The 19599-nt window shown below is 41.1% G+C and overlaps 1 protein-coding gene across 2 annotated transcripts in view; it reads right to left on the reverse strand.

Annotated features, from left to right (window-relative positions):
* Positions 1-220: 220 nt before the first annotated feature.
* The window catches only part of PPP3CC (protein phosphatase 3 catalytic subunit gamma), a 90445-nt gene continuing 71066 nt past the window's right edge, over positions 221-19599 (reverse strand). The window contains exons 9-14 of one of the 2 annotated variants that reach the window (XM_032228927.1): positions 16684-16809; positions 13662-13739; positions 10363-10444; positions 8208-8305; positions 2632-2661; positions 221-429 (exon numbers count right to left, since the gene is read on the reverse strand). In XM_032228927.1, coding sequence (XP_032084818.1) covers positions 254-429; positions 2632-2661; positions 8208-8305; positions 10363-10444; positions 13662-13739; positions 16684-16809 — 590 coding nt within the window. In that variant the 3' untranslated portion in view covers positions 221-253. The remainder of the gene's footprint in view (positions 430-2631; positions 2662-8207; positions 8306-10362; positions 10445-13661; positions 13740-16683; positions 16810-19599) is intronic. The other variant, XM_032228928.1, reaches the window with a different exon arrangement.

Below are 19599 nucleotides of genomic sequence, written 5' to 3' on the forward strand. Positions count from 1 at the left end.
AGATGTACTAGTTTTTAGAACCCATCCTAAATTTAAAAACAAAAAAGATGACTTTATATATTGAACATAAAATTTAAAAAACTTACAAAATGGTCACCTCTCTTACAGAATGGATGCAAACTGGATTATGGATGTGCCTCCAGGCTAAGTTGGTTTCTTCCCCCCCACCCTCACCCCGCACCCCCCCTACCCCACTTTCATAATAAATAAATAGAATTCATTAAGTTTTGGATGCTTTAGTGATATGGAACTGTTACTGGGCTTTCTTCCCTGTCCCATTCTTGTCCGCAGTGTTTGTTGAGGTTAAATTCACTGGACCGTCAGGATGCTTTGAATCCTTGCGTGGCGGCATACGCTCGTTGACGCGATCCAGACCTCTGGCTTCTTCAAAGCTGCGGATCTTGTGTTGCGGCGAAAATCCACGGATGGCTACAGGGAGGGAAAAGGGGCAATTGGAGGCGTTTGCAAAGAAGGTCCGTTGACTTGTAAATACTTGCTCCTCTGCTGTCAAGCAGAGGTTGTGTGCGTAGAGCATGCGTCTGACTTCTTCATTCACTCTACGACCATGTTTCCAGCAATCTAGGAGCCATGTGAGATACTTTCCCTCAAAATATTTTAAAAAGATTTATTATTTCTGGTTGCGATAGACGATGTTTCCACATTTTGGCTTCCAATAGCAATAGCACTTATATACCGCTTCGTAGTGCTTTACAGCCCTCTCTAAGCGGTTTACAGAGTCCGAATCAATTGACTCATTTTTTAATCTTTAATGCTTCAAAAACCCTGTAGGTTATGATCAGGGTGAAAAATCAGTAAGAAAAAAATATATAAACATGTTTCAAGAGATTTCTCTCCAACTTTTTAAATCTGTTTAAAAAACATATCTGTTTGTCTGTAGCCTAAATAATTTTTAGGCAAAACTGTTAATGAAGGCATTTTTTTTTCACTTCATAGAACTTCAAACCTAATCTGGGGAAAAACAAATTAGGAAGTCAGACAGATGCTCAGCGAGGGAAGCAAAGGTGCGGTGAAAATAACAGCATTCTTTTCAAAGCTGGGAAACATAACATCAAAATCACCGAGTACTAAATCAAAGTCATAGTCTTCAGCACAGCAGAATACCACACACACACACAAAAACACACACAGATTTAAAAAAAAAACACCACACCACAAAAAGGGGAAAAGGAACCAATCTTTGAATGAAAAAGTCTTGCATGACCATGAACTGGGTGCAGAGAAAAGCTTCAGGTATGTATGGCCAAAGCCTCTTCACCCACTTGGCACAGCTTTAACACTTTCTATCCAACCCAGGGCTGAGCATAAATAATTCTGCAATACCGTTTCCCTGAAAATACAACCTACCCTGAAAGTAAGTCCTAGCTTGATTTTTACATGTGTGCCCAATATAAACCCTACACCCCCAAATAATCCCTAGTTAAGATCCCGCCCACTCCAGAGTGCAGGGGTAAAAATTAAGCTGGGGGGGGGATGGGTGGTGGTGGAGCTGCCCTACTACTTACCTTTGGACAGTTGCAGCCAGGCCTCACACACCACATCTGCCTTGCCGGCGCATTTCTTCTGCAGCCAGCAAGGTTTTCCTGAAGGCCTCTGTAGCTGATAATAAAGCTCCGGATTGATCCAGAGCTCTGTTACTGGTTGCAGAGGCCTTCGGGAAAGATTTGCCAGCTGCAGAAGAAGTTCCTGAAGGCCTCTGACAGCAAAAAGGAGGCTGATGGTGACACACGCAAGTGGAGCTAGTCAGCGGATGACATCCCCCCAAAATAAGACCTGGTGCCTTTTTTGGTGGCAAAATATATATATAAAACAGCCAACCAAAAATTTTGAAATATTTTTGCATCCGGTCGCGAACAAATGCTCGGGTGGTGATCAAACACAGCCGCGGTGATTTTCCCTCCTGCGGCAATTTCCCCTGCCGCGCCATTTTTTAATATGCGCATGTACAGTCAGCCTTGTTTCCAATCACGACCAAATCAGATTGCGGCCGAAGTCCTGGAATGGATTATGGTTGTGACTGGAGGTTCCGCTGTATGGACTATTCCAGAAGTAGTATTCAGCCAGTTCTGACAGGTTCTGGAGAACCGGTAGTGTTAAATTTTGAGTAGTTCGGACAACCAGCAAATAGGCTGGCCCCGCCCCTGCTGCCTCCCAGGCGATCTTCTTTTGTTGCCCTGAACAGGAGAACGGAGCTGGAAAACAGGTTAGTGGGCTGGGGAGGGAATGGGGATTTTGCAGTATCCTTCCCCTGCCACGCCCACCAAGCCACGCCCACAGAACCGGTAGCAAAACTTTTTGAATCTCACCACTGACTATTACATCTCTGCAGCTATTGAAACTCAGCACCTTCTGTTTCTCAGAACAACAAGGAAAATCGGCCAGTTGAAGTAGCCGTAAGGCAGAGACAACAGAATGCATTTGGGCTCTTACTGAGGTGGACAATGAGGGTGGAGGATGTGCCAAGCAGGTGCTTTTCTCCTTCAGCTGCTCTCTGCTTCTGGTGATGCAAGAATATGGATTTTTTTTGTAATGCTGACAATAAAAGTCTTGGATGAGGGGTTAAAAAAAAAGATTAGCAAACACACAAACCATCTTGCAAGATTCTAGCCATACCTTCCCGTGCCTCTACTGCTTCTACTGTGGCTGTAATACAGAAGGAACAGTGGCATGCAAAAATAAAGACAGAAAAGCGTGAGTGAACTTTAACATCACTATGGTTGCTTAAGAGACTTAGAACCCGCCCGATAACCCAACGAGAGGAGGAGGGTGATGATGGCTGAGCAGCAGAACAGGATGGCCAAGAGGGCAAGAGGTGAAAGTGCATTGGAGGTTAAATGTCGAGGTGTCGACAGATTGGGAAATGGCTCTGCTGAGTTTCCAGGAGAGTGGAATCTAACCACTGGCTTGGAATCAACTTTTCTGTGAGTGGTTGGATGGGTGCTAACACGCGCCCAAATCATTCGCACTACAGCATTTCACAGATAACCCCTGCACATCATGGTACTGAAGCTAAGCAACCACTTTTGAAAAAGTTTCTACATGAAAGGGGTGCTTGTTTTAGATGGCTGATTATTATTGGGAAAAGGATGTGTCAACCATGAAGCTGACCTGATCGCGGCCATTTTGAGGCTTCACTGTTGCCACATTGGAGCTGAGGGAGAGGGAGGGGGGAATAGAGATAGCTGGGATTTTGTAGCCAAAACAAAACACTTTCCCCTGAGAACCAAGGACATTCTCACACCTGGTCAGAGAGAGAGGAGAAATGACGTCAGCAAGCAAGCAACCAGACGGCACCCTAATTGGACCATGTGACTGATTGTTTGGTGAAGGGGAAAAACTTTTACTTTTAATTACCGTATTTTTTGGAGTATAAGACGCTCCTTCCCTCCCTAAAAGAGGGTAAAAATTTGGGTGCGTCTTATACACTGAATGTAGCCTCACTCACCCACTGGCCCCAACTCTTTGGCCTCTGCCTCCCAGCAATTTACCTCCTTGCAAATGGGGACATCGGGAGAAATTGAAAGTGAAATTTGCTGTTTGCCCCATGAGACAAATTGCTGGGAGGAAGAAGCACATTTTTTTTTCTTGTGCTAATCAGGCTGTTTGCTGCAAGGAGGTAAGTCAATACCTATAAATGACTATAGAATGTTCAAATTATTAGACTTATTTTTTAAAGACTGCTTTACTTTTGTTCTAGACAGCTTAACAAAATGAAGAAGCTTTTTAAAATACATGCTTGATCTGAAGAGGCCCTGCTCTTACAATACTGCTATTGTATCTTCTTTTAAATAGCGGAGAATAACTATACTTCCAGAAAGCCACATCAATTTTAACAGCATCTGTACGAGTATCGTCTCAAATGTAACACTACAAACAGTGTATATTGTCTGTACTGTTTACTGTTTGTTGCAAGGAGGCAAATAGCTGGGAGATAGAAGCAGATCCCCCCCCCCTGTTTTCCTCCCCAAAAGCTAGGTGCATCTTATACTTCGGGGCATCTTATACTCCAAAAAATCTGGTAGCGTGGAAACCTTCAGAGTTGGTTTTCACTAGAACTGTGTCAATATGATATATCCAATAAAACTATTCTTTGAGGAGTTTACCTGCCTCAGAGTTTTGTTTGCTGTGGGTATATTACTTGGAATCCTGACAGGATGTTCCAAAGGGAAGGTGACGATGGACAGCAGCAATTAAACCTGAAGCATTTTTCTACAATTAAAGGGGACTCCAGGCTGTTGGTTATTTCACTCCTTACAACCCACTTCGGACAGAAAATGTTAACATGGGTCTATCTGATTGACAAAATGGATGTACTGAGCAGTAATCATGAGTGTGAAAGAGACAGTCTTGAGGTAAGAATAAGATCTATTCCCATCTTTTAACTAAAAAATTGTGTGCAAGTGGGAATGTCTATAGAGATTCTCCATCATCCAGGTCATGGTTGCCCCAAAGATGCTTTTTCAAGGGGCAACTGAAATCTCTGTTTTTTCTTTGAAGACGTTTCGTTTCTCATCGGAGAAGCCAGAGCTGAATAAGCTTCTTAGATGAGAAGCGAAACATCTTCAAAGAAAAACCAAAAAGTCCAGTTGCCTTTTCAAAAAGCACCTTTGGGATGTACTGTATTTTTCGGAGTATAAGATGCACCGGAGTATAAGCCGCACCAAGATTTTGAAGAGGCAAATTAAAAAAAAATGGGGGGATTTTTTTTTTTTAAAGGGCATGAATAGCCTTTAGGACCCTTGTAGAATGCTCCTGGGGGAGGCCAAAAATGAGCAAAAAACGGCCCATTTTTTTTGTCAAAAAAAGGACATGCACAGCCTTTAGGAGGCTTATAGAGTGCTCCTGGGGGCTGGGGGGAGAGCAAAATTGAGCAAAAAATGGTGTGTTTTTCGCTCATTTCTGCCCTCCCCACCCCCCAGGAGCACTCTGAAAGCCTCCTAAAGGCTATGCATGGTCATTTGGATGAAAGGGGCAGGGTTTCAGGAGGCACAAAATACTGTATTCAGTGTGTAAGACGCAGCCAGATTTTCAGCCTTTTTTTTTTTAGGGAAAAGGGTGCATCTTATACTCCAAAAAATACAGTAAGTCAGAACTCAAATACTTGAAAAACAGGCTGCCTATTATTAAAACTGGCATTCTTCTACCTCAAACTGGTGAACTACCGAAGCCATGCAATCTTCTCATAAACCTCTGAAAACAAGTGATATGTTAAAAAAGCTTCATGAAAACATTGTCCAGCTTCAGCGGTTTGTCTGCTTGAGGAAGAATGCTGTCCGCCATTTTTAGTAACAGGCAGCCTGTCTGTAAATATGAGTGGCTCGTAATTTGGATGTTCTTCACCCAAGGACTGCCTGTAATGATTCTCGACTTTTGCCAATCCTAAGTATACACCACTTCTTTATGGCTTCATGCCAGCAAAAGCATTCTGAAGCTATTTTCTTCATTTTCCAGAGTGCGGTCTGCTTCTTTGCCGGGGGCCTATCTGACAATCTACCTGTCTGATATCCTTCAAAATGGCTCCAGAAACAAAAGAAGCACCATCCATGGTGGGCAGCCTCCACCATGGTTCCTTAAAAAAGCACGGTCTTTTCCTGGGCTTTCTTGGTCAAAAGGAGTACCAAATCTTAAGAGCAATTTGGCACTCTTTTGGTCCATGTGACACTCTTTCCTATAACATGCTTTCTTCACATACAATGAGAACATAATCAAAGCAAACCGCAAGAGAGGAAATCATTCTTCACGGTATAACTAAGAAGTCATCTGATGTTAATAGGAAGGAGATCAAGCTGATTTGAAACTGAGTTCAAATGCTGGCAGTAGAAAAAGATTAACACACTGCACTACAGATATAAAATTATAATTTTACAGATGTAAAATTATATTGTTCATGTTTTTTGTATTTTTATCTGTTTGTATTTGGTTTTGTATTTTTCCCCTTTTCTTTTTTCCTTTTATACTTGTGGTTTTTTAAATTTGAAAAAGTTAAATAAAAACTATTAAAAAATAAAGGAATCTGTAATATCTCATTGTGAGATCATGTAGTGATTTCAGTAAATTAAATGCAATGCAACATGTTTCAATAAGTTGATATTTTTACAATATGTAACTATTATAGAACACATTGTTTGTGTGTATGCGTGTGTGTGTGTGTGTGTGAGAGAGGGGGGGGAGGGAGGAAGGGAGGGAGAGGGAGGGAGAGAGGGAGGGAGGGAGGGAGATGATAGATTCCATAGTCAGGATGACAGCATCAATCAATATTTGTACACAGTCTCTATGAGGAGACAAAAAAGAAGTTTGCAATATTATATGTGAAGTGGAAATTTAGATTCAGAAGGTTTTTTCACTCTCACTTTTTCCAACAAAGCAGAAAGTTGGTAGATTCAGGACTAGTAAGTATCATGTACATATAGCTGCTCTTTCAATACATCCAGCAGACATCAAAATGTGCACTTTTAGATTATCACTATTAAATGGCTAGGAGGAAAATACTGCTCTTATGTTCTTTTGTACACATTCCAGATGACATTTGTTCAGTTACAGTGAGAATGTAATGTTGGACTAGAGAGAATTTGGACCTCGTACAGCGAATCTCAGCTTTGTGGTTAAGGAAAACGATTTGCCAAAATGTCAATTTTTTCTTGAATTTCAGATAACACAAGCAATTTGATTGACTGGAACACCTTGATTGGTTTATAAATACTACATGCTCCTCAAAGGAAACCTTCTTTAGATCAAGGAGGGGGAAATGAAGGCAATTTTTGTGGTTTTACTGACTGATCCAAGCTACCGGGGTGAGCAACATCTGGTTTGGTGTGAAGTACAGAGATGGCTTTGAAGAAGAAATTCAACAGCTGTTATATAAATTTCAGCGAAGCCCTGATGAAGAGGAGTGGGTAAGAAATAAAAACTGCTCTGCCTTGGTCCTCTTTAGAATAAGAAGGGAAAGAAAGAATCTTTGCCAGAGTTTCAAGATTCTGTTATTTTAGCTTTAACAAACAGCAGAGTCCCAAGATTTCATGGGATGTCTGTTTCCTGGCCAGGTTCTACCTGAGAAGTCTGACACCCTCCACATGTTGATATGTAGCAACTTCCATCATCCTTCCTTACTGCCTATATTAGCTGTAGCTGATAGAAGAACAACGTGATCTGGAGGACCACAGGTTAATTTAATCTGTGATCACATTCATTATTTTATGCAAGCCATCCTGAGTCCCCTTTTGGGATGAATTGGAAAAAAAGGCCCTGCAGATTTTACTCCACTAGTCATGACCAACTTTAGGGAGTGATGTTCATCTTTATTTCGAGGCCATTGAGCCCACACTGTCCGAAGACATTTCCTTGGATGTGGCCAGCATGACATCACAGGGTGCACTGTTACCTTCTCACCAAAGTAGTACCTATTTATCTACTTGCTTTGTCAACCCCTGAGTTTCAGATAGATGGCTGAATTGGAAATTCAACTAGGCATCCAAATATCTTCCATTTCCTACTCAAAACATTGTTCTGTATAACTTAACTAGTTATACTAACTTAACTAGTCTGAAACTCACAGAGTGTCACACAAAAGCTTCCGGCTGGTTTCAGTTTAGCATCAACAGGGTAAATGATGCAAAACTGGGGAGGAAATCTGAAATCTCCACCAATCATTTTCAATGTGATCACTAAGAACAGATGGGTCAAGGGCAGACCAATGGCAGTGATGTATGCTCTTTTTCCCGTCAACAGAAGCCTAATTGTTTATTGGAGGGAAGCTCTAGATAGTTGTCCCAAAGAACATATCTACACATGCTTTAAGTTTCTGGGTTCAGCAATGATGTTATATGCATGTCTTGGAGATGATCTTTTCAGCTTTTTTGCTGGGTTTCTGTTAAATTAAGTGAGGGGCTTCAACCTTACTTTTCTACCAAGTAAAAGTAGTTTATTGTATCTTCTAAGTTTTATTCATATGCTACCTTGGAACGCCAGATTTGGAAACTTAAAAGAGTATGGCCAGACAATCCAAGGGGACCCTTGCAATTCATCTTTTTTATGACAAAAACCTAGACCCTGTGATGGGAAGGGAAAAGCAGCCTCAATTTAACCTCCTCCTGCAATATCCAGTAGTTTCCTTAAGGCATGTTCAGAAGCTAAATTTCCATTGCTATCCTTCGTATCCCACAATGGAAGGACCTCACTTCTGGCATACTTACCTGTCTGTAGAGTCTGCTTCCCCCCTGAGAGGACTCCCATTGGCAGAGTACCTGTGGGGGTCAGGCCTTTGAGCGTCAGCACACTCTCACTCTCCTCTCTGAAAACAGAAGCAACGAGACCAATTTATACATGAGCAAACAGATAGAAGCACATCAGCTCTTTAGGACTCTGGTACTTGAAATTCTGTAGAAGGGGGTTTCCCAACCTCAGCAACTTTTGAGGCGCCTAGATTTTGACTTCTTGTAATTCTTAGCCACGGTGGCACCGTGGTTAGAGTGCAGTACTGCAGGATACTTCTGCTGCCTGCCGGCTGCCTGCAATTTGGCACTTCAAACCTCACCAGGCTCAAGGTTGACTCAGCCTTCCATCCTTCCGAGGTGGGTAAAAATGAGGACCCAGATTGTTGGGGGCAAGAGGCTGACTCTGTAAACCACTTAGAGGGGGCTGTAAAAGCAGTATGAAGTGGTATGTAAGTCTAAGTGCTATTGCTATTAGCGCAGGGGTCTCCAACCTTGGCAACCTTAAGACTTGTGGACCTCAACTTCCAGTGTTCCTCAGCCAGCAAAGTTGCTAACCTTGGCAACTTTAAGACTTGTGGACTTCAACTCCCAGAGATCCTCAGCCAGCAAAGTTGCCAACCTTGGCAACTTTAAGACTTGTGGACCAACTCCCAGAGTTTTTCAGCCAGCAAAGCTGGCCGAGGAACTCTGGAGATTGAAGTCTACAAGTCTTAAAGTTGCCAAGGTTGAAGATCTCTGTATTAGCGGCAGCCATGCTGGCTTGAAAATTTGGAGAACTGTTGTCCAACCATCTCAAGTAGATGAGAGTAGTAGTACAGCCTTTCTTTGAGGGAGACAGAAAGATAAAACGAACTAACAAACTAGCTAGGCTTGGGAAACATCTCTATAGAGAGAATACCTAAATGCCCAGCCAAACAGAGACCCCCTGATGTAGATCAATTACATTTGATCAGAAGGTGGCCAGTGGGTATCATCAAATGTTATTATGGCACCATGTTGCCAACCTCTTCTTTAATCCGTGTGTGGAATTAAGCAATGAAGCCTTTTTGGCTTCTACCTAGATGCAAGGATTCACATCCAGCCTGCTTTTGATTCCAAGGAAAAAAGAAGGTGGGACATATGGGATAAAGAAACAGCTGATACTCCTTAAAAGCTTCATTATGGGGAGATTATTATAGCTTTATTGATTAGCCCTCAGGCCATATCAAAGCACAAGGTTCAAACGCATATCACCAATAAAATCTACAAACAATTTATAGTAAGAATAGGGTAAAATAGAATAGTTATAGGATAAGATACAATATAATTTAATACATAAGTATATTAAATAGAATAAATTAACATAAAATTATATTTCAGTGTTGCCCTTACAACACCGAATGCAGATCTCAACTGAACCATTTTGCTTAAGTCCTGTGCTGTGTTAAATGTTATTTTTAGGTTCTGGCTACACATAAGGTAAGTTGTTTTGATAGGGGGATCCCAATGGGTCCTTCGTTTGGTATATGGACCAAGGAACCTATCTCTCACCCCCTTGTACAAGCAACAATCAAACAGGATGTGAGCTAGAGACACTCATTGTAGGGTATAGAACGGAATCTCCCATATCTGACCATTGTGTCAAGCTGCTTGAATCTCGCTCACGTAAATGTTTCACGTAAACACCCTAAGATGTTTTGGCAGTTGTAATTTCAAATAGCTGTCTACTTGAAAAGTGCATTTGCTCAGCCATTTCACGTTACCCACCTTACTAAGGATAGCTATATCATTTTATGCTTCTATATCCTTAATTATGGGAGATGCATTCCAAGTGTGGCCTTACCAAGGCATTCTAAAGTGGTATTAACACTTCATGTGATCTTGATTCAAACTATTCAAATGATTTTTTTAAAAAAAACCTCAATAAGATATGTCTTGCTAAAACTCTGGTTCCAGAAAGAAGGACCTGCACAGTTGATGTATGTGACCGACCTTTGTGCTTGAGGATTTTCAATCCTTCAAAACCCTTTTATACTTTTCCCAAATGGGGCTCCTGGCAAGCATCTTTTGAGCTGTACTGATACAACAGGAGCAGTCTGGCAAAACCATTAAGCAGCCTTTCTGACCAAGATTCCCAAGAAAAGAACCAGCTTACCGAAGAACTGAAAAGACTCGTGCCATCTTCCCAATGGCTCTGATCTTATTCCGGATGATCTCTTTACGGGCAGTTGTACCTCCTTAGGAAAGAAGAATCAAAAATGATTAAAAAAAAAAAAAAAAAGGATGAGGTGCAAATCATGCTTTACAGGCTCAGTTGATGCCAGTATGCAGCATCTACTTGATTCTAGGAAAGAGAAACCAGATTACAACTTTACAGCTAAAATTGCATTTAGTCGGTTACGGAAAAGTCATGATCAGAATGGAAAAAGGATAGCGAGTGACGGACAAGGCAACATACAGGAAAAGTCCAACATGGGAAGAGAAATGACCACAAGAAGAAATATGCCAAGTGTTATTCAGAGCAGCAGACCTCTCTTGCTTCCCACCAGCGGGTCGGACCACACAACACCAGGGAAGTAACATGAATGACTCAGCCACAGGGACACAGCTTGGCAAAATGCGAGGACACAACGACAAGACCGAGTGAAGGTGAAAAAGGATTCTGGGCTGTGCTTGCCGAAGGGAGACCGGTCATACAAGCGCTCTCTTCAGATGCAGAAAAGGGACGGCTAGAACTTTTTGTGGCCTTGTTCGAGCCCTTGTTTAACGCAGCATGTTAGGGTTAAGCCCACTCCCTTTTACTACACAGACCAAACATGGATCAAAAAGAATGGAGGCTTGGGTGGGAGGAGAGAGGAGACAGGTTTAGACTACAAACTGAACGGCAATTACATCTCCTCTGAACCAAGATCTTATTTTGCTTTGTTGGTTATGACCCAACTAGGCATTAAGAACAAGGACAAGCCAAACTGGAGTTCTGACATGCACCAATAGACCCAGCCATGCATCAGGTGGCTGCATTCAAAAGTCAAGAGAAATGTGACCCCATCACACACCGTTCAATGTTCCTTAAGGAACAAAACAGGGTTAAAAAGAAAAGAAGAAACAACAAAACAAACGCACCACGTTAAAACTGAAGGAGGGAGGAGGGAAAGGGGAAAATGGCGAGACTGTCCAACTAGTCAGCTATTCAAAAAATCCACTCCGAGGAAATCTCTTGGCACAGGCAGTGAGAATTAAGCTTTTAGCAAATTCTAGCTGGGTACCTTTCGGATAGCTTGAAATGTAGTTATCTTCAGGGAGAGGAGACACCAAGTATACAAGGAGATGGAGATAGAGATAGAAGAAACAAATTTAATTTCCATGGGAGGGAGCGAAGAACATTTTTTAAAAAAAATAACGCAATGGGGAAAGGAAGCCATTTTCTTTTGCGCTTCTGCCAAGAGCTCATCTGGTTAAGTTTTCCTCTCTTTTACTAAAAACCTCATTCACCAAACTCTGGATGGCAATCATCTTGGCTTCTGCTTTCCACACGTTATCAAGTTACAGTAGTACAAAATTGTGGAAACCTTTTGAGAAAAGTGTATTTTTGAGGGTTTGATGGCTAACAACACTACTTTTTTTGGGGAGTAGTGCCATAAAATTATATACCAGTAAAAAGATAATTTAATCAAGAATGTAATGCGACAAACTTTGTTCAATTATCTGTATTTTATGAAAAGTTATAGCCAAATAACCAAAAAGGAATCACAACTTGCTTAGATTGATATCAGGTAGCTTTCCTTCATCTGATTGTAGCCAATGAGTGTTTAGAGAGCCAATCAGGTGCCATCTTGTTTGGGCAATGAGCCAATCAGATCACAGTTAGATTCAGTTACTGATGTCATGTATTGAAACTGAGAGGAGGGCATTTGTCAGTGTGTTGTGTGATCGATATCAAGTTGGTTGGGGTTTTTTTGTGTTCTTTCATTTAGCGAGCTTGTAAAACATTAAAGTAATGGTGCAAAGAGTTGACTGGTCTCCCAGAAAGTGATGTAAAATAGTATTATTAAGTGAACAAGGCTACAAAAGAAATTAGAAGAAAAATTCCTGGAAACTTAACCAAAGGTGGCATTTCTAAGTTTTTGAAGAGGTACAAGGTGACTAGGTCACTACAAAAACACACTGGTAAAGGCAGGAAAAGGTGCACAACAGCAAGTGATGATAGAAGAATTAAGAGACTGTGCCTACATGACAGAAGAAAATTATCTGGGTGTATACAAGATGGTGCAATGTAATGTGAAGTTGAATGCAAGGACTGTTCGGCACAGATTGCAGGAATTTGGCCTGGAATCTAGAATTCCAAGGGAAAAAAAGCCACTTTTATCTCTTAAACAAAGGTTGCAAAAACTAAACTGGGCTAAAACCCATGTTACCTGGACAGAGGATATATAATTTTATAGTACTACTTTAAAAAAAAGTGGTATTATTAGCTATCAAACCTCAAAAATACTGTACACTTCCCAAAAGGTTTCCACAATTTTGGCCACTACTGTAAGTATGACTAAGGGGCAAAAAAATGAGGTTGATTTTAGTCTTGAAGAGTACGCAGAAACGGCAGATCAAATCTCTCTCGTGATCAATAACTAAAAAAGCATTGCTTCCACAATCTTTTTCATCTGTTCATAGCATTCAAACTAGACGGCAGACGGTGTTTATGTTCCCAATCAAATATTTTCAGGTTACACGAGGCTATCAGGTGCTCCCAAATGTAAAGAAAGAGCCAAAACAAATTCCCAGAACAACCCACAATATTGCCAGGCATGCAACTTAACACACATATTCTTGCAACCTAACGCACATTATTTCGCTTAAATTGTTTTAGGCATGGATAGGATAGTCTTCGTTAACTGTAAAAAACATCATGGTCCCATCCTGCCCAGGATACTTCTGGAGTCAAGTTGAGCTTTTCTTTAAAAAAAAGAAAAGCACAGAAAAATTGGCTGTAGGTGATAAGCGCCCTTTACCTTAAAGATGACATTGACTGGACCAGATGTTGATGACTATCTGATCGAGTCAATTTCATTCACAACTCCGTCAACTTCTCCTAGGAAGAGAATTGGGAGTAATACATGGGAAGAGCAGTGAGCAAGCTTTCTACTTTAACCCAGCTTCTTCTGTTTAAGTCTCCCTTTCCGTTTTCACAATGTTCATACAAAGAGCAAGCTGAGAGGTCAAAGATAAAGCCAGATAGTAGAGTGGTGGATGGGGAGAGGGGTTAGTACTTCTTTATGCCCAAAGAACGGTCTGTAAACCAGCTGAAGATAGATATAACAAGCTGAATTTAGGAATGGAAAAGATGGCAACAAAATGGTGCTAAGAAAAAGGTTGTGTATTTCAATGTTAGAACCCCTCTCTCTCAGGATTTACGTGAAACCACCCAAGACCCTGAAAATATTACAAAAGAGGCGTTACCATCCAATATTTCTTCTCCATCTGAAATCAGCTCATCATCGGAGCAGATGTTGAGAATGTTCACCAGCATCTCCGTAACTGCAGGAAATAGGGAGAAAAAGTGATGAAGCGGCAATGTCAAACGGTTGGCTGGTTCTAGATCCCAAAGTTCTTTGCTTGCCTACTAAAGTATAGAATTCTTGAGGGCCAAGTGTGATGAGACAGACAAGGAATTCGTCTCCAGTGCGTAAGCTCCCAACAGACATACAACAATAATGACAGATCATTATCAGAGTCATTGTAAAAATGCCTTCATCATGAATCATAAGATATAACACTTAAGTGATAGTCATGGATATTAAAGAAGCAATCTATGTAAATCATACTAGGATACTAAGTAAACAATATAAATAATTCTAAAGTAGCTTTAAAATTAACGAAAGAACAGCCCATCTGATCTGCTGGGCTAAATAGGATTGTACGTGTTGTGGCCTGCCAGCAGAGCTGGCAGCAGATTCAGACAGTGAGGAGGTTGGGGAGGAACATGGGCCAGTCCTGGAGCCTGAGGAGGGGGCCACAGCCGTATGTCAGTTATCAGCTGCCTTCAGAGTCAGACGTCAATGAGGCAGAAGAACAGCTGGAGCCTGTTCCCAGTGTGCGCATGCGCAGAGTTGCCAGATGAAGGGAACAGCTAACGAACAAGAGCCGACTTGGGAGTAAGGCCACAGATGGACAATGAATGGCCTCTCCCAAAGGAAATAAAAGAGGAGCGAAAGGGGAGTGGAGTTTGCAGACCATTTGTTCGCTTAATTGGTTTGTGACTCTCTGAGACTCCTTGCCAAGTTTTGCAGATATCAGCTTGGCAGTTCTCCAAGCCAGATAAGGTCTGTGACTGTAAATCCTCCCTTGAAAGACTCTGCTGGATGTGAAGGAGCAGAATTCACAGTAACTTCATAAAAGGGGGTCTGTCGGGACCAGGACATGCTCTTGGGAAGCCTAGGTCAGAACAGTATGCACAATCAGTCCAACCAAGGGGAGGTCAGTGGGACCCATACGAGAGGGGACTTTTAGATGAAGCCCCCTCCCTTCTCCTCATGGAGCAGCCTTCTACTGGGAGTGAGATCAGCAACAGTTCTGATATTTCAAAAAGCCATCCAAATGGAGTTATTCCATAAGGCCTTTCAAAGCAGATATTGTCTCCTGTGGATGATGTTAATGGCCGACTGAACAATGATTACATCAGTTTTAACTTTTTAAAAGTTATAGATTTATTATGCTTTTATCTCATACTGTTTTGTTTTTTTTACATATTATTATGGTCACAAACCACCAGGAATGTTTTCGTCATGGGGATACATAATTGAATAACAAGGGTAGAAGACTGAAGCTGTGCTCTTTCTGAACAAATGAAATAACTGTTCAAAATTGAATTGCATTCACGGAAGCAAGCGATATAATCTGTTATTTCAGAGGCAGAAGCCATCTGCACTAAGCTCTTGGATCATGATCTAATGATCATTTGAATATAGCTCTGAGGAACAGCCCCAAGCTCTCCTCATTCAGCACCGTCCTAACTTTGATTGAGTTGCTGAGTGTTCTGACCCAGCTCCCCAGACACAACAAAACCCTCTGAAATTAACTCAAAGATTCCTTTATTAGAAGTGCTGGCAACCCCGACAAAAAAGTTTCTCTCTCACTGCAGGCTAACAAGTCCGTCCATCCGGAAAGTGAATAGTTGTCTGCCACATCTATTCATCCCCGCCCCCTGCCTTTTCTCCCCAGAGGTAGGGTGGGGCTTCGCTAGCAGCGGTGGCTCTTCGGTCTCAGGGACCGGCCCATAGGTTTCCACTGCTCTCCTCTCCTCTGCACATCCCTGTGTCAGGCACTGGACCCAGCTGTTCCTCCTCTTCCTCAGACCTGGGGGCTGTTGACTCTCCACCTGAGGACTGATGGACGGCCCAGGCTCTGCCTTTCTCTCTCTCTCTCTGCCAGCTCCATTCCATCTTCCCGCTAAGAGCTCTCAGGTAGCCTTGATGCTGACCCTGATTATCTCATCTGATTGGCTGCTGGATTGGCCGACAGGCCACAACACTGAGCAGCTGGTTGCAATCAGGGACATTAGTTATTTTTAAGTTGGACTGACACATTACAAAATTTGATTTTCCTTTAATCTTATCTATCAAAAGATGCAATTGGACAACTCCAGTATGGTGCTTGGCAGCACACCTTGAACATAAGATGCTCAAGGATCTGTGTTAGGTGATGTTATTCTTGAAGTATGGTCTTCCTTGTGTTTCTCACGGGTTGTGGGCTTTTGAACTACATGTGGCCTTATGTTGAACTGGCAATTAAAGAAATTCTGTAAGTTTTGGAACTGGATAGTTTTAAGAATATTGAAAGTGGCAGCCAAATATAGAGCCTTTAAAGACTGGCATAAGGCTTTGCAACGGTTATTACTTTTTCAAGTCTCATAATCCCCAGGGAAGTGCATTCTCTCTCTCACACACACACAGATGAGGGACGAAGGATAGGATGTAGTAATACTATTAATATCTGTTAGGACTACAATACAACTTTTAGGAATCAGAGTCAAGTCTATGGAATGAAGACTAAATTAGCTCCAGAAGAAAGGGTATTTTAGGGAAAAACCAGCAAGAAAAAGATAATTTAAACAAATAAGCTTTGATGCTTGAAGAACGGAGGCCCCTAATGGTTGTGCCTACTTTCTCAAGACAGAGATATTTAATCACAACTGCCATCATCCATTTCCCAGTACTAACAGAAAAATGCTGATTTTGTTCAATAGTTTTTTTCAAACTGTTCACTACAGTAATACTAGTCAGTAGTCTGGTTATTTTTCTTAAAGTTTAACAGTTGCTCTAAAAACAAGATTTTGCAGAGTTTCATCAAAATAGAGTGCCTTAGTAAACCGAAGGCTCAGGGTCTACATCTAGCCCAGGCTAACAAATCCTACTGTTCCAGAGGACTTTTTCCTTCACTTCTTGGTTAACCTTTTGACTACTGGCAAGTGTTCATCCCTTACCCTTTTCTCCTACAAAAGGCAGAGACCATGTGAAAACATCCATGAAATTCGGAAGCCAGTATGGGTGCGGCGAGCAGTTGAACTGTCTGATATTCATGACATTGTTTTCATATTTTAAAACAGCAGCTGGAAGGAAAAGAAAACGGGATGAGTGCTGATTTGTACCTCCCTTCCAAGATTTACAAGGGCTCCAAAAATACAGTCCTGTTGTTAGGTTAAGACGTCTATTAAACAAAAGGAAACATCTCACCTCAGACAAAAACATTAAAAATTTTTTTTTGCTAGAGGCCAACTGCTAAAAACTGAAAAGAAGAAGAGTAATGCCATGTCCAAACATATTCTAGTGCTCTTTGTTACAAACCCTGGCCTTACATGCTCTCTTCTAATCCACGGGTGTCCAATCGTTACTGTCACGTGACGATTCATGATGTTTTCCCCATTGGTGGAGCTGGGGTGGGCGTGGCCTGCTTATGATGCATCCGGCCTGTGGGCCACCAGTTGGACACCCCAGTTCTAACCTAACTGCAAGGAAACATTAGCTTCATTTTTCAGTGGCCCTTGACTTACAACAGTTCGTTTAGTGACAGTTTGAAATTGCAACAGTGCTGAAAATGTGACTTATGACCCTGCTGACTCATCCCCATGTCATCATCTCGGTTTACAGCCTTACAGCAGCTGGTCAGCTATTAAATCGTCATTATCCTGACAGCGTTTTTCACTCTTGCGATCATGGTCACGTGATCAAAATTCAGCCGCTTGGCAACCAACTCATATTTACGATGGTTGCAGTGCCCTGGGGTTGCATGATCCTCTTTAGCGACCTTCTGACAAGCAAAGTCAATGGAGCAAGCCAGATTCACTTAACGAACTAACAGAGATTCACCTAACAATTGTGGCAGGAAAGGTCATTAAAAGGATCAAAGTTCAGAGGAGGAGCCAGCGTCGCAATGATACATTGTGCGGATTCGACTGTCCGAATCCGCTGATGACACTTTTGCCCCTGGACGGTCCAGCAGGACCTAAACCATCCCGAAGAGACGGTGACTAGGAAGAGAAGACCTTGCTGGTCACAGGGACATCGCAAAGTCCCTGATCGACTCAAGGGGAGTGCTTCCAACCGGCGGCAAACAGGCACCCCTCCCCCCTTGGCTGACATAGTTGGACGGCTCCAGGAAGAGAGAATGAAAGTGTTTCTATCTGGTGAGGGTTTCTTTTTCTTTTAGAAGATTGCCCTAAGAAACTCTTTTCTTAAGCTTAATTAGTCCATTAAGGAAGTACAAAGCGGCATATTTAATCCCCATTGGACTGCCTTCAAAAGTTTTTTGCTCTTGCTTGTAATATTTTGTGGATTGAGTGATTGCAACGCTTCCGTTTTTTCCGCTTGAGGTGAAGGGATCTTTTTTTCCCTATTTCCCTTTACTACTTTAACTTTTTTGGCTTAAATTAAAACTCTTTTTACTTTAATAAATTTCTTCTTCTACTTGTTGCAATATTACATTGGAGATACTTAAGGAAAGAGGTTTTAAAAGAATTGAATCTGCCACTTGGAAGCCCAAGTGAAGCTTTTTTTTCCTTTGATGTTGTAACAATGTTTTCTTTGTTCACTCTTATCTAACTATACTGACTGCACAACAAAAGGGTTTGGAACGTCTCTTTAAAACTTGATAAAGACACAAGGTCACAAACAGTGGTGTGTGGAAAATATTTTGACAAGAATTGGAAAAGGAAAGAAAAACTTTAGAACCCTTCTTCTTTAAAAACCATAAAAGAACATTTGTCTATAATAAAAATAGATATATTCTTCAAAATCTGTGACAGGCTAGAGTGGCAGATAGTACCAAATTCTTCTTCTTGCTCTTTCTCTATATTTTTCCTTACTCTAAAAATGGAGCAATACTCCGATGAAGAAAACTTGTTAATTCAAAACATTTTGGCTGGACTTCAAAACATCTCAGAAGGACTTGAGAGATTTGACAAGAAATGGGACAGACTATGGGATATTACAAAAAAAGATGATGGGGTAATAGCCCCAGAAATTAAAGTGGTGAATGAAAATACAGAAAACAAAGATAAGAACTCAGATGAACTTATAAATGGAGTAAACGTGAGTGAAAGTGGAAAGAAGGGAAACTGGAAAAGTGACTTTGATAATTTGGTGTTCCACCCCAAACCCCAAGATGTAGGAGAAAAAGAAAGAGAGAAAAAGATGGAGTTAATAAGACAAATCTATTCAGAAACAAACCTGACAACCAAAGTTAAGCTTACATTACTCAAGGGCAACAAAACATGAGAGATTGTTTAAGTTTCAATGTGCGGAGAGAAGTCTTAAACCCTGGAAAGATTCTGGCTATAGAATTGACACAACAACTGGCGAGAGATGAAAGACCATTTTGTTACTGGAAAGATACTGGTTAATAATGCCAATTGATGGAAAAAAGCTAGTTAATTTTTGATGATTATTAAGTAGAGATTTTAGTACCTTATAGACTGTTTTAGATTACTATTGAATGCTTATCCATTAACATAAATTTATTATGATACTAATAGAGAAATAATAACCCTAGTTAGGATAAATAACCAGGCCATAGAAATGCTAATGTACATTCTGGGTGATTGTCAAGTAGAAATGTTAATACTTTTTAGATTGTCTTAGATGTCTAATGTTTATTTTCTTAGCACGTAATTAACTAATTTGGGATTGAGGGAAAAGTCCTATAAAACTTATTAATAAATCATTGTTTAAAGACGGTTATAAACTTATAATATTGTGTGAGCCTGGAGAGGAGAGGTGAGATAATCAGTAAATAACCTTTAGTTAACTACAATAATAACAATGAAATGTTAATGGACAATATTTAATGATACATACAGGTGTGTTGGGGGGGGAATGCTTAGATATCTTACTTAACCGAATTA

This window comes from Thamnophis elegans, chromosome 13, assembly GCF_009769535.1.
Source record: "Thamnophis elegans isolate rThaEle1 chromosome 13, rThaEle1.pri, whole genome shotgun sequence".
Lineage (NCBI taxonomy): Eukaryota > Metazoa > Chordata > Lepidosauria > Squamata > Colubridae > Thamnophis > Thamnophis elegans.